Raw genomic sequence first — 16186 nt, forward strand, 5'->3', positions numbered from 1 at the left:
CTAAAAGTGTAATGTGGTTCATTGAATGAGAATGTGTGATAATTGTTTTAATTGGACTTTAATAAGGGTTGTGTAGCTGAGTCGTAAAAGTGGAGGTCCGAGTGACCAACACTGAAAATCGTGTTTGCCGATGCGGGGTTAAAGTGACTAGGGAGGTTCGAGTCCCCCTTATTATTATTTCATGATTAGGGAGGTTCGAGTCTCCCATAAATTATTATATGATCAGGTGGTTAAGTCACCTCGGTATGTGTTGGAGGGTTCAAATCCCCCATGTGCATATATATGAGATTATTCTCCGATTCATGTAGCTACATGCACTAGGACCTGACCAGGGGCTGAGAGATGGGGCCCACATATATATATATATATATATGCTTATGCTTTTGATTATGTGCGTTGGCTTTTGAATGATTTTAAACTGTTGATCATATCACTATGTTATCCTTGCCCCCGAGTTACATGCTAGCCTTTACCTTGCTAATCGTCTTCGAACGTTATATTCCCACGCGATATAGGAACTGGTCATACTTTTTCTCCTTCTGCTCAGTGACTTGGATTCGGGATCAACTAGCAAGTCAGATTGAAGTGGTAAGCTTCCATACTTCGGAAGATCTTTCATGATTATGGTTTTCTTTACATTTCGACTATTCCTTTGGACTTGATTTTTGGCTATGGTCAGGGGTATGTCTCGACCAGATATTCTTCATTTTTTATCAGAGGCCTTGTCGGATTATTGTTGGCATGAGCGATGTTGGTATCGGTATTAGCATTGATATTGGTATTGGCATTGATACTAGTATCAGTTGGTTTTGGTTGTAGACTTATTTTAATGTCTTTAAATTAATATTGTCTTATCTTGTTATATGTTCAAAATTCAGCCTACTTTAGGGTGTGGTGTGTTTCGTTTAGTTAGATACATGGGGTGATCTCCGGCTCATGTGGGACTGGAGATACCCGTCACAGTTAGATCTTGGTTCGAGTCGTGACATCTACTCTTCAATGTCTTGCCCCTTTGATTTTTGTAGGATTAACCATTCTATTTAAAATTGTCTTAGTTTTGTTGATGTTAGACATATGATGTAGAGTAACCTCTATAGTTATGCAACTTAAACGTGCTAGAACATCGGAATAGTATTGAAAAACACTAAAAGATTCATATACAATCATATTGTGATGATAAGTAGAAATTCATTGATTATATTCCTTATGTTCAATTAAAATAGTTATCTCATGTTTTTGTTATTTTACCCTTATCAATTTATCATTAACTAGTTGAAAATAAAAAAATCTAGTCAAACCGAACCAAAATCGATGATTTTTATTTTATTTTGTTTGATTTGGTTTTAGAAATTTAAAAATTGATCAAATTGGTTTGATTTTGATTTTAATCAAAAATCGATCCAAACCAAACCATGAATACCCCTAACCACAGGCACCACCATCCCACCTCCCTCACACCATTTTTCTTTTTCTCTTTTAGACAATAATTAGAACAACAACCAATACCTCATCCATTAACAATACCAAAAAATACCCAGCTCCAATTTCATCTTCCCCATTCCATGTCAATACCACCGGCAACTAATATCGCTCCTTACCCTCTCATCTCTTTTTCTTCCTCCACCAACAATACCATGAACAATCTCTATTAAACCTCCAAATAATCAACTCAGTCACCTCCACCATTGGTATCTTCCTCCGTAGAGAAATCACTACCAACCGGCTAACTAGATGCATCCAAACCAAACAAACCACCATCGACCCCTGAACAGTAAAACACCACAAGCAATCGCCTCGCTGATTCTATTAGAGTAATAATTCATTTATCAATTAGACGTCTAGTACTCTAATTTAGGAAAAAGAATCAAAATAATGAGTTTCTTGTTTGAGTCCAGCATTGAGATTCTTTTTTTTTTTCATATATTGATTGAAGTTTTTTGGTGGTGAAAATTGAGGAAAACGAAGGGATGGGGTAAAGCAACGAGGATAGGTGGAAAGAAGAAGAATGAAATGTTATGTTTCCCTTTTTTTTTAAAAAAAAAGTTATTTTTAATTAATCTTTTTTGTCCATGTACCTTATGTGCATGAAATCACACATTTATTCCCACTCAGCCATTAAGTTGTCGCCTAAACTTGATCAACGGTCAAAATGATAGATTGAGGGGTCATATGAGAAAAGGCTAAATAAAGGTATTCATTTTACAAATTCAAATAAGTATAAGGATCTAATAGTCCATTTTGCCTTTAATAAAGTCATTTTTGACCCTTTTTTGTGTATATATCATCACTGTAAAAATAAAGGGTTGTTTTGCAGATTCTATTAAAAAGAAAAATGCATGCATTAGTTTTGTGTATTACTAGTATCATGTTTGGTACATTTTTTAGCCTATGTATAACTAATGCAAGACATTAGTTATACACTCTATTGTGTAGCGTGTATTACTAATACCTGAAAATTCATGACATTAGTAATGCAATGGATCTAATGCGTGCATAACATGATTAAAGACACAATTATTTCTTAAAAAAAAATCACACCCTTTCCAATATATATATATATATATATAAAGGATATTTTGTAAAAAAAATATATATAAAAATTATATAATTCATATTATTTTTAATACATCAAATCAAACACTGAATAAAAAAATACAGGCATAGTTAACACAAGTATTATTAATACATCCTGGCAAATGAACCCTAATGAGCCGTTTAGTAGGGTGTATTATTTTGATAATCCATGTATTAAACTGTTGTATTATTTAATACATTGTTTGATAGCAAATTTGGAGCAATGAATAACTAATACATGGATTAGTTATACACCCTACATGGTATTATATGTTGTATAACTAATATACTCAGGGATCGTTTGATAAAGTGTGTTAACAAAAGTAATGCATGCATTGTTCTGGTGGTATTATTAATACCTTGTTTGGTATCTTTTTAGGTCTATGTATAACTAATGCCTTGCATTAGTTATACACTACATTGGTTATTAGACTATGTATTACTAATATCTTATTTTTTATGTATTAGCAATACAAAACATTTTAATACATGCACTGACTTATTAAATGATAAATTTTCCCCTCAAAATAACCGATTTCTTTTCCCACCATTTCTCCACATCTTCTTCCTTCTTCACCAAACATCTTATTTTCTGATTTCCTTCTTAATCAAACATCTTGTTTTCTGATTTCCTTCTTTTTATTCCGACCAAATTTCATTGATCCCTGGACACCCTTGTGGTGGGGCCCTTCCCTGAACACCGCGCATAGCGATAGCTTTAGTGCACCGGGCTGCCCTTTTTTCTTTTTATTCCGACCTAATTTCGTCGATCTCATTCTTAGATTGTTTGGATATAGAGAGTACATGAAATTGGGTTTTCAAAGAAAAGCAGGTTTAGAGAAGAAGTAAAAATTGGGTTTTCAAAATTGCGTAACTTTCACAGATTTCTTTTTACAATAAAAATGAGTAAATAAAAATTGGATATTTGAGTACGATAATACAGTTGATGGTTGCTTTCATTTTATTTACTTTGTCTTCCTGCATTTTCACTCAATTTTGAGAACATGAGTGTGCTCATATTCGTCTTGGTTTGCATAACAAACATCTAGATTTCATTTTTTTTTAATTTTATTTTACAAAAGTGTTAGTTTTAGTGTAGAATTGAAAACTACAAATGTATTGCTCTGTTGCTTTCCTCTTAAACTTGAAAAGATAGTAGCGTATAATAAGGGCATTTTGGTAAATAAATATTTTTTTAATAAAAATTATGCTAATATATACTCCCTCCGTCCTATTTTATGTTTCGCCATTTGACTGAACACGGGGTTTAAGAAATAAGGAAAAACTTGATAAAGTTTACCAAATTATCCTTTATAAAAAAATGTGTCAATATCTTTTTTTTTTAATTAAGTGGGACCAATAAGGGTAAAAGGGTAATTGTGCCTTTAAAAAATTGCCAAATAAGGAAAGGCGACACTTATTTTGGGACGGATTAAAAAGGAAATGATGACACATAATTTGGGACGGAGGGAGTATTATTTTTAATACATCAAACTGAACACTGTGTATGAAAAAAATATTTGCATAACTAATGTCAGCATTACTAATACTTGCATTGGTAATGCAAGCATTACTAATACACCTCATTAAATATTATTCTTATACACTCTACCAAACAACCCCTCAACTTGATGGGATCAGTAATCCATGAATTACAATTCATAGATAACTATGAGTAAAGACAAAAATGCCCTCAAATTTCTTTAAATCTTTTCTAATTTTTTTTCAATTTATTCAAGGTGAGTTATTTCTTTTTAATTTATCAAGATGATAATATCCATCTAAATAATTTTAGTCATAAAAAATACTACTCCATTAACTTAAAAAATACTTATTGGTCAAAATCCGAAAACAAATTGCATGATTGCATACAAGCTTTAATTTGGTAAATAGGATGTACCACAAATAAATTTTTTTTTTGCTTATTAACAATGATTTTATTGTCTCATTCAAAAGTTACACGTAACTCTCTCCAACTTAAGAACACACAAAGTAGGAACGACAAATAAATGATGAACAAATAAGGAAAAGATGACCCAAAAAAAAAATATTGCAAGTGAATGATTAAGAGCCCGTTTGGACAGGATTAAAATCTGGTCAAACCAGCTTTTAATCTCTTTTTTAGCTTTTAAAGGTGTTTGATAAAACTAAAAAGTGCTTAAAAAAGCTAAAAACTGATTAAAAGAATCAAAAAGTGAGAAGCTGGGTACCCTCGACTTTATGTTTTTTAGATTAAAATTCTTTTAGATTTGACCAAAATATTTACCTTTTTTATCTCTTATATTTTCCTCCAATTCCAACAATATCCTAAACTTGTAGCCCTTAGTTTTTTTTCTTTTTTTCTTTGCCGCTTCGCTTTATCTCTTTCCTCCAATTTTCTCTTCATCTTTCTTCTTTGTTTTCATCGAATTCATCATTAATTGGAGGTTTGTACAAAAAATTTATTTTAAAATTAAAAATTATAAATAATTCATCTTATTTATGGTTTTAACAACTTTAAGGACATTTGAGTCGTTTTAATAACAAAAAGTGCTTAACATCACTTGTTTACCAAACACATCAACAAATTTTTTTCAGTTTCAGCACTTCTATCCAAACACTTATCTGCTTAATTTATAGACACTTATTTTAAGCTTTTAATCACTTAAGCTAAAAAGCTATTTTTTTAATCTTATCCAAATAAGCTTTAAATGTTAAAATTTCAAAGTAAATTATTAATTATATTATTGATTATTGATTTTTTTAATTCTTTTAAAAAATAATAAAGCTTTACAAAAAAATACACAAAGTTACAATATGTCGAAGGTATTTTTATAAACAAACAATATTATTTTTAAAATATAATAATATATATTATTTTCAATACATCAAATCAAACACTTCATTAAAAAAATAATTTCAACATTACTAATCCATCACTATTAGTACCAACATTTAACTAATTCAATATTATCTTATACGTCCTGCTAATTGACCCCTAAAGGTGAAAACCGAAACGTTCAACTTCCAAGTTGGTAAAGTAAATTTACGAGCCTAAAACCTTTGTTTATGTGTAAGGGGTCGTTTGGTAGAATGTATTGAAATGTTTATGTATGCGTTAGTTATGTATTAATAGTATCTTGTTTGGTATACCTTTTTAACTTATGTATAACTAATGCAAACATTAGTTATATACTCTATTGTGTATTGAGGTATGCACTACTAATACCTCAAAATCCATGATATTAGTAATACAATGGATTTAATGCATGCACTAACATACTTAAATATTCTATTACCACTTCAAAATTTTTTCGCATCTTTTCCAACATATATATTAAGGGTATTATATAAAAAAAAAATTAAAAGAAAATTATGTAATTTACGTTTTTTTAATACATCGAACCAAACATTGCATAAGAAAAATACAAATATAACTAATGCAAGTATAACTAACACAAACATTATTATTATAGTATATTTTGCATTATTCTTAATATACTCTACCTCTACCAAATGACCCCTTGAGATATAAAAAATCTAAAGAATAAGTTAATTCGAAATAAAATAAAAGATGACTTAATCTTTTATTTGGTTGGAGTGATTAATTCAATCTTGGATAACTCGTATATGAAATAAGTCTATTCCATCGCTAAGGAGCATGGTGGGACTCCAGGATAACTAATTTCGGTATTGGTTATCCGGGATAACAATTTCCCAACCAAACACCCCTAAGTATATTTTGAAACCCTCCCGCGAAGTAAAATTTCCCCTTTTCTCTTTTGATTGATTGATTCGATTGGAATAAGAGAATTGGGAGATTGGGTTTTTCGTATCTCACTTCGATCAATTACATTCTTCTGTATCGGTTCAGTTCAGTAGATTTGACTTTGATGGAGGATACCAATCCGCAGAACATTGACCGATTCACCTCTTCTTCTTCATCTTCAGGTGTGTACGTTTTTTTTTCTTTTATACACGGCATCAATAATAGATCTACGATTTAAAGATTTTTTTCTAATGGATGGAGTCTACTTGTTAGAGATTTATTCGATTGTTGTTTTAATGATCAAATTGGATTAGTCTTATGAGAAGAATGGGCGTGAAAGAGTGAGCAACATTACTATTGAGCCAAACCTCGCCCTCTGCTCTTTGTTTGATTGTATCAATGACAAATCTTTCTTTCGGTGATTTCTTCTTATCCGTTCCAGTTGTGGTGGTCTGAGGTAGTGCCAAAGTTGGTCCGGACACCACGGTCATCAAAAAATAAGTCTTTTGGTCTCGCTACGCATTGGTCGACCGTGAATGACGTCCACTTTCTTAGGGAGATTTTTGCTTTGCGGTTTCTCATTCTGGGTTTCAAGCAAGGGGATATATGAATTCTTTAGGCTGCATCTTTTATTAAGTTGGCTAGGACGGCCGTTATTTCTCAAAGAACAATTACAAGGACCTGTACCACAGTAGGTCTGTTAGGATTAAAGCTTAGTTGTTGTTACACTTACATTAGGTCCGTTGTTTGTATGGAGCCTTTTTTTCTAGTTTTAAAATGACCATGTAAGGATGAATATGAGAGAACATCTAGGTTTAGAGAACTTTTTTCTTAATGTTTAGGCTTTGAGAATTCTTAGTTTGACTTAACGATAAATTATTTGGTATTTGAATGAAATTGACCTAAATAGAGTGGAATGGACGAGGATTCATCGTTCATATAAAAGACCTCAATTGGTTTGAAATCGAGGTGTGGTTGATTGATTGATAGGTTGATACGGTACTACAATCTATAGGTTAGTGATCAATTGCGACTTGTTGATAATTCAATTATTGTTTGGGAATTACTCAAGCTCTTCTACCTAAAGTAAAGTTGAAGTAAACATATAATTGAATTGGAGATCAGATGATTAGGTACTTGATTGTGAAGTATTTTTGCTCTGTTGGATCTTGTTACTTGCATGTTTTCCAGAATTTTGTTGATGTGAATATAAGTAGTCCCATGGATTTATACCACTTTCTTGGAATATGTAATATTGTCAACGGATTTTGAGAATCCCAAAACTAGAGTATGAACTAAAATAAATCCGGAAGCAAAACTAGGAGACCAATTGAAAAGACTAAACAAGAATTAAAAAGATATGGGAAAATTCAAGGAATTAGCTCCAAGGACTTCCAAGAATGCAAGTTCTAAAGATTGACAAGATTTAAGTAACAACGAATTGGTTATTGGATGAAAATCAAACACTTTAACTTGAGAAACGAGTAAAACTTAGGATTGGATCTTACCGATTCGTGAGTAACATTAGGCAACAATTAATAATGGGTACTAATAACCTTCTTAGAATACCAAGAAGAAACCAAAGATATCAATGAAGAAGTTTATCTACTACCTTGAACTTTGAACTAGTTAGGTTGAAACATAAATCTCAAAACAATCTGCCACAAAGGTTCAAGAGAATTCCCAATATTAATACTTTTCAAATATAAGTTACAATGAAGGAACAAAGCACCCTGTGATATTATAGTAAAAAATAGGGCTGGTCAAAGACAAAATTGAATACAACAACAACAACATACCCCGTGTATTCCACAAAGTGGGTCGGGGAGGGTAAAGTGAATGCAATCCATACCACTACCTCAGATGGAGTAGAAAGACTGTTTTTGATAGACCCCCGACTCAGGACAAATAACAGTATAACAAACATAAAAACAAACAAAAAGATGAGATAACACACCACTAGATAATAAAAGAATCAAGGCATTCACGTAGTAATACTATAAACTATCCATCCCAAATCACAAATATCACTAAAACAACATGAACAGGAAACTACAAGACACACGCATAACACTACAACTACATGAGCTACAAATAAAGCACTCTTTCCTACTAGTAAGGATGCATTCCTATCCACTAATCCTCTACTCTAATTCGCATCCTCCACACCTTCCTATTAAGGGTCATGTCCTCTGTAAGCTGTAACTGCTCCATGTCAGTGTTTTGGACGGCGAAAGGCAACAAGGTCCCGCCTCGCCGTGTGGCGAGGCGAGCGGCGAGGTGAGCGCCTTTTGAATGTACGGAGACAATTAATATAATAAAATTAAAATAATATATAAATGATCAAAATTTTAATAACACTAATATATTAGGAAATATTTCAAGTCAAGAATTAAAATAGATAGTAGATAGATACTAAAAGTCTAGAACTTGAATGACTCAACAATCCAATATCCATAAAACAAGTAGATAGATGCCATTGAAATTGAAATAGCTGTTAATGATCAAGATATCAAGTCATTTAATTAGTATATTACTATCATACTATGTTAATTGAATTCTATATAAGTTATTAAAAAAAAAATTACATAATAAGGCTACAAGGCACAAGCTTACTGGTTACTATTATAGTAACAGTGTTTAAGACAAGTTCACTGTTACAAAATACAGTGGAAGGAAAATACAAAAAGAAGAGAAAAGAGGAAGGAAAAAAAAGGCACCAAAGTACAAGTCTAACTGCTGGATTAAGAAGAAGAAAGAAGAAAGAAGAAAAAAAAATAGAAATCAATAGTTCACTGGCTCACTGCTTACTGGAGTCGCTGGAGTATGTCGCCGGAATCAAATTTTGGAGATGGATGGTAGCGGTGGCAGTCACCACTAAGCAAGTTGGTAGAGCCAAAATGTGTAAATAAGCCCTAAAATTAGTTTATATACCGAAAATCCTATTTTTTTTTTTTAAAATTAAAAGGCGACGCCATTGTCGCCTCGTCGCCTCGCCTCGCCATGTCGCCTTTCTCGCAAAGGTGAAGCCTTTTGATTTTCGCAACGCCATGACCTGAAGAGGCGACCAGGCCTCGCCTCGCCATTCGCCATTGGCGACGTGGCGAGCGCCTTTTACAACACTGCTCCATGGCATATCTAATCACCTCCCTCCAATATTTCTTCAGCCTACCTCTACCTTACATGAAACCATCTATAAGCAGCCTTTCGCACCTCCGTACTAGGACATCCGTACACCTCCTCATCACATGCCCGAACCATCTCAACCTCACTTTTCTCATTTTGTCTTCCACCGAAGCCACTCCCACCAAAGACAAAATTAAATAGGAAAGATATTTCCTATGGGGATAGAAGACTGTCCACACTTAGTCCAAATATAGAAATAAACAACTCTTAAATGTGGATTCTAGAAGCTAGGTTAAGTAAAACACTAGCTTTGAGCTGCTGCATTTTCTCCTTTTGAGGGGGCAGATTGTGGCCAATTCCATCTCATTTTGGACTTTAAGCTGCACCTACAAGTAGATGATAGACTTGAGCAAAAGATATTCTTTGGGATGGAGCTCTCTTCTATCACAAGATACTCTTTAATTGCTAAATGCAACCCATTGAGTTTGTCTTGAAATTTCTTTGTTTGGAATCTTGTGATGCGTCATCTTGGAACTTCCAAAGCTTCATCTATGTCCCTTAATGTTTTTGAGCGTCCATGGATGTTAATTGCTATCAGGATTGATGACTTCATTGAAATGTATGGGCATGCATAATACATCCTTCTGTGATAAATAGAACATTTCTTGAATTCTTGTCATTGAGAATCCATGACTTGATCAACTCAATCACAGAAAAGGGAACTTAGTAGCCTCTGAATTGTTGATGTGTGAATTGTGTAACTACCTTAGTTTGACATTGCAAAAGTACTATAATATCCCAAACAACAACAACAACAACAATAATCAATTAAGTTGAAAACTCTTTGGCCAACCCATAATATAAGGATTAAAGTTCGAATGACATTAGAAGCCATCAGACGTGAGAAAGAAAAAAAGGAACAGAAAGTAGCAAGGCGGTAAGCAAATACAGAAACAGAATAAAGGAGAAAAATAAGCTTTTCAACTCAATTTTTTTTGAAAAAGGTAACTTGTATTATAAAGAAAGGAATACACGAAGGAGTATTCCAGTAAAACTAACAACCAAAATAATAGAAGAAACCTTCTAAAGGATCTGATAAGTAATCTAAAATGCTAGGAATGTCCTCTTTATCTTGAAGATATTCATGTTTACACCAAAAGAGAAAAGGACCGGACAATTCATTTTCAGTTTTTGCCTAGTGCAATTCTTGTTTTGAAAGCATCTCTTGTTCCTCTCCGTCCATTTAGTCCACCAAATGCAGCTTGGGACAATTTTCCGTCTCTCCTGTATGCGGACTGATTCCCATCTCTATTCCTGCAAGCTAGTGCCTCTTTGATGCTCCTTGGCACTGTCTAACTTATGCCTCTTATATTAATGATGATCTGTCATAAATTAGCAGTCTCTCTATGATGTAGAAAGAGATGGTTTATTGTCTTCAACTCACATTCACATAGAGAACATCTAGAACATATATGGGAATTGTTAGAATATATGTAGGATTCTGTATGCTATTCCTATTCCTACTCAAGTTCTAACATAAATCTCTTTTCATAAGGCTCTCCTGAGGCAGTGCAGCTTGTTCGGCTAGAAGCCAAGTGAAGCATGCTAACTTTAAGGCACTTTGACTTTCCAAATCATCGTCCAAGGCCAACCATCAACATGTGGACCTGTTCTCTGTAATTTCCTAAAAGCCGAGCCAACTGTAAACCTTCCTTGCTTGTCTGGTGACCAAAACAAGTTACTTTGGTGACCTCCCAATCATTAAGATTTCTCCTGAACCTGATATTGCACCTGATAGTCTCTCATTTCTCTGATTGTTGACATTTTTTGTAGACTCTGATTGAATAAATCACGGAACTTGATTTTCAGTCTTTCTTGCCCACCCAAACATCTTCCCAGAACCGAGTCCTCCCTCTATTTCCCACCTTTGTTTTGCAATTGTTGGCAAATTTGGTCCACTGCTTCCTGATAGATCTCCGTACCTACTCCCATAAGGTTGTGTAGACCTATTTGTGGTCCATAAGTTCTCCATTATGTATTGTCTTCGTCTAGAGTGCTTGTTCCTGTGAGGCAAGTCTCCGTAGCCATTTTATAAGCAGGCTTTGGTTCTTTAGTTTCAGATTTCTTATCCCCAAACCCCCATTCTTTTTGCTGAGCATAACTTGATCCCACTTTACTTGATCCCACTTTACTAGATGGATTTTATGGTTATTTGGGTCACAATTTCCTTGCTACAAAAAGTTCCTCCTAATAGCATCCATCCTGTCAATCACATTTGTTGGCATGGGAAAATTGACATCATATATGTTGGTAAAGCATCCAACACAATATTGATGAGCGTGACTTTTCCATCCAAAGACGGCTGTTGACTTCTCCAATTCACTAGCTTCTTCTCACACTTTTCTAGAGCATTATTCCAAATTCCTTTTGACTTGCTCTTGTCCCCCTATGGCATGCCAAGGTACATTGTGGGAAGCTCCCTTATCTGCCCCCTTAGTATATTTGCTAACAAACTCATGCTGGGCACCGCATCAACCGGGTAAATGAATCTCTTCCCCAAATTAATGTGGAGGCCTGATATGGCTTCAAATAAAATCAAGATAACTCTTCAAGTACTTTAATTGGGAACTCGGCATCACAAAAAATTAGGGTTTCATCCGCACATTGAAGGTGTGAAATGGTCAAACCTTGTCTATCATTCATATTGTGATTGAAACCTCTTATCCAACCTTTTGTTTGAGCTGTCCTGAGCATGTCATTTAGACCCTCCATAGCCAAAGAGAAAAGGGGATAAGGGATCTCCCTGTCTCAATCCTCTCTCAGATGAGAAAAAACCAGATGGGGAACCATTTATCAATATGGAGAATTTCACTGGTGTAATGCAAAACTTCATCCACTTGACCCATTTCTCACCAAATCCCATGTTTTCCAGTGTGTTCCAGGGAAATCCCCAGTGAAAATGGTCAAACTTTTTCAATATCTAGCTTGCATAATATGCCTGGAACCTTGTTGATCTTTCTGGTTTCCACACATTCATTTGCAATCAGAATTGCATCCATGATTTGTCTACTTTTTATAAATGCCATTTGTTGAGCATCCACCAATTTGGAGACCACTGTCTTGAGTCTTTCGGTAAAACCTTTGAGATGATCTTATATATGCTCCTTATTAAGCTAATAGGTCTGAAATCCTTCAACTCCTTGGCCCCAACCTTCTTAGGAATCAATGCTATGAAGGTAGCATTGAAACTTTTTTCAAAATAACTCTGATCATGGAAGTTTTGGACTATTGCGACATCTTCGCTAACCACATCCCAACAAGCAATAAAGAAAGCCGTAATATACCCATCAGGGCCTGGTGCTTTATCCCTAACGCATGCCATAACACAATCTCGTTCTTTTTCACTGAACTGGCTCTGGAGCATGATATTGTCAGCCTTAATTATCATTGCCCTCCCTTAAAAAAAAAAAAGGTGGGTTTCATTGTCCATTTCGGTATATAGGTGCTTTCCTCTTTCCAAGCATATTTATGATATTGAAATAGTAGCAAATTTGTTAAAATTCCTCGAGTAGAAAGACTCAGAGCAACGATCATGGAATTTCCATCTCGATCATAGAATTTCCATCTCCTTTTTGATGCTTTCTTTAAATTGTGAACTATCCACTCCATCGTCTTTTGACTGAAACTCGCCCTAGTTATCATATTTCAGCCTCTTTCCACCCCATTGTACCATGTCTCGGCCCTTGAGACCTTTCTTGTAATGTTAAAGGATTTAAAACCTACCGCAAAATAAATAAATGCCCCTCATGTTGAAAGTAAAGCAAGAGACAGAAGAAAGAGAAAGAAAGGAGCAACGGTGGATGAATTTCGGTGGAGTAAGTCCATCGAAAAAGAGAATCCAAAGTCTAGAAGGGCCCTCAGATGTTAGTCTTGAGAAATATGCCTATGCCTGGGAGCATGTATTTTTAAAGTCATATCACCAAGGTAACGATTCTAACTTCTTATTTGACTTTATTATGTGATCATGAATTGATTTTATAGTGGAAATGTGAGGAATTGAGAAAGTCTAGAATTAGGGTTCTTCGAGAACCCAAAATAGTCGATTTGAGACTGCGAATAACAACAACATACCATTGTATTTCCACAAAGTGGGTCTGGGGAGGGTAAAGTGTACGCAGGCTATACCACTATCTCAGATGAAGTAGAGAGACTGTTTCCGATAGACTCTCGACTCAGGACAGATAACAGTATAACCACAACATAAAAATAAACAACAAAATGAGATAACACTCCGCTAGATAATAAAAGAAATAAGATATCAACTGGGTAATACTATAAACTATTTATTCGAGATCACAAACATTCTGAGAGCACTACGCACATGAAACTACATGAAACTACAAGCACAGATATAAACGACACTCCTCCCTATTACTACAGGCATATATTTACCCACTAACTCTCTACCTTAATTCGCGTCCTCCACACTTTTCTATCAAGAGTCATGTCCTCCGTAAGCTGTAACCGCTCCATGTCATGCCTAATCAACTCCCTCCAATATTTCTTCTGTGTACCTCTACCCTGCCTAAAACTATCTATAGCCAGCCTCTCGCACCCCTTCGTACTGGAGCATCTGTGCCCCTTCTCATCACATGTTCAAACCATTGCAACCTCACTTCCCGCATCTTGTTTTCCACTGAAGCCACTCCTACCTTCTCACGAATAACCTCATTTCTAACCCTATCTCTCCTGGTAAGTCCACACATCCATCTCAACATCCTCATCTACGCCACTTTCAACTTTTGGATGTGGGAGTTCTTAACTGGCCAACACTCCGCTCCATAGAAATTATCAAAATCTAGTTTTGATTAGCTTAATGGAGGCTTCTCTTCGAGAAGAATTTGTTAGTGGTCATGGTTTGGGAATTCTGACTGGTTGACCAGAGTTGACGTTTTGGGTCAACCTTTGACTGTGAGTTAGACTTGTGCTAAAAATTAAGAGAATGCTCACCTAAGGGTTTTTGGACCATTCTAAACCTGTTTTTGTGTATTAACCGGAGGTCTTTGACCCACCCATGAATATGATTGTTTTTTTAAAATGCTGAAATCATTTGATAAATGATTGGTTGCGTGGCCTCATGCCATAACATTGTATATTGACAATCCAATCTGTTTCAATTGAGCAAAACTCTACACTCGGGTTGTGGGTCATCTCATACTCAAAACATATTTAGAATGGTCAATAAAACTTCAGGTAAACATCCACTTAATTACTAGCACAAGTCTAACTTATGGTCAAATGTTGTCCCAAAAGAGTCAGCTCTGGTCAGCTGGTCAGAATTCTAGGATCATGACCACCAAAAAATTTTCCTCAGCGAGAGGATTCCAAAATGCTAATCAAAATAATATTTTTGGTAACATTTTGCCCTCTGAATTGAAGATTTGGGTTGAAGAACCCTAGGACTAAAGACTTCCTCACATTTTCACTATAAAAATCTACTCATGATCACGTATTAAAAAGGTCAGAACACTACCTCAATTATTTGGGTTGTTTCGTTTGCTTACTGTATTGCTCCTTTCTGTTTCTTTTATTTCCTTATAGTGACATTCAGACTTTAATTCCTTATATTATGGGTTTGGACCACTACATTTTCAACCAAATTATTTCTCTAATTTTTTTTTTTTTTTTTGCTTTTTCATAATCAAGAGACTATTATCCCAATTTAAATATTGGGATTTATAAGTTCTTACTTTTACTGTAAACCCTTGTTTTTTACAAACTGAACACCTTGGGTTTATCTTAATTGACATGTAGATGGGATTAGTTTTTATGCTTAAACAATTTATGAAAAGGTTGTCTTTTTCAAGTTTTCTTTAGAGTGGAGCATCATTTCCAGTTATGAGATCCAAATTTTGAGCAATAGTTCCAAATCTTTCCATAAATCAGCTCTTTGAAGCTTTACTGTCTTATTGTGGCCTTTGGAAGAAAGAACCCGCTTTTTCATCTGAAGGGGGCAATCTCATATCCTATTGCCTCACCTACAGAGTCTCTGCATTTATCATTTGGATTTGGCCTTGGGAAATTCCAGTCTTCATCCATTTTTTTCTGAGACCTACTGGTGAAAAGTGGCTGGAAGATGTATGTAAATTGTTTTCCTGTGGTCTTAAATCAAACCTTAACCTGTGAGAGAAATGAAATATGACCTTAGCAGGGTCTTCTCATGTCCCTTTTTTCACACCTTTTGTATAAAATCTACATATTATTGAATTAGTTTTAAGTTTGACAAATAACAGGCTTGGTTGATGTGGGTATAGGTGAAAGAGTCGCTGAGCAGCATAATGCTGCAGAACAGGTATACTACTAATAGTCTTCAATGTTATTATAATTTATCTTTTATATAACTTTTTCAAGCAGATGTTACATATCCATTTAGTGCTTTCATTTTAATCCATTGTCAGCCTATTTCGCCCAAAGATGAAAGGATTGTTTCTGCAAATGCTTCTCCAGATGCAGCCGTCCCTGGGGCTTCAAGAAATTCTAATGAATACCCTGTTACCTCTGCATCTGGACCTTTATCCACCTTTTATCCACTCAATTCCTATTCTCCTCAGGACCAAGGTCTTTACTATGGAGGTTAGTTCCTGTGGCTAATGTTAAGTAGATGTTGTTGCATTTCACTTAGTTTCACATGAATTACAGCAAGACAAGAATAAGTTCCTGGTAAAATGCCCAATGGCC

At 34.8% G+C, this 16186-nt stretch overlaps 1 protein-coding gene across 2 annotated transcripts in view; it reads left to right on the plus strand.

The window, feature by feature from the left end:
- Positions 1-6218: 6218 nt before the first annotated feature.
- LOC107870866 (YTH domain-containing protein ECT1) overlaps positions 6219-16186 on the plus strand; it is a 28552-nt gene continuing 18584 nt past the window's right edge. The window contains exons 1-3 of one of the 2 annotated variants that reach the window (XM_016717550.2): positions 6219-6504; positions 15742-15800; positions 15907-16081. In XM_016717550.2, coding sequence (XP_016573036.1) covers positions 6447-6504; positions 15742-15800; positions 15907-16081 — 292 coding nt within the window. In that variant the 5' untranslated portion in view covers positions 6219-6446. The remainder of the gene's footprint in view (positions 6505-15741; positions 15801-15906; positions 16082-16186) is intronic. The other variant, XM_016717551.2, reaches the window with a different exon arrangement.

This window comes from Capsicum annuum, chromosome 5 (genome assembly GCF_002878395.1).
Source record: "Capsicum annuum cultivar UCD-10X-F1 chromosome 5, UCD10Xv1.1, whole genome shotgun sequence".
Taxonomy (NCBI): domain Eukaryota; kingdom Viridiplantae; phylum Streptophyta; class Magnoliopsida; order Solanales; family Solanaceae; genus Capsicum; species Capsicum annuum.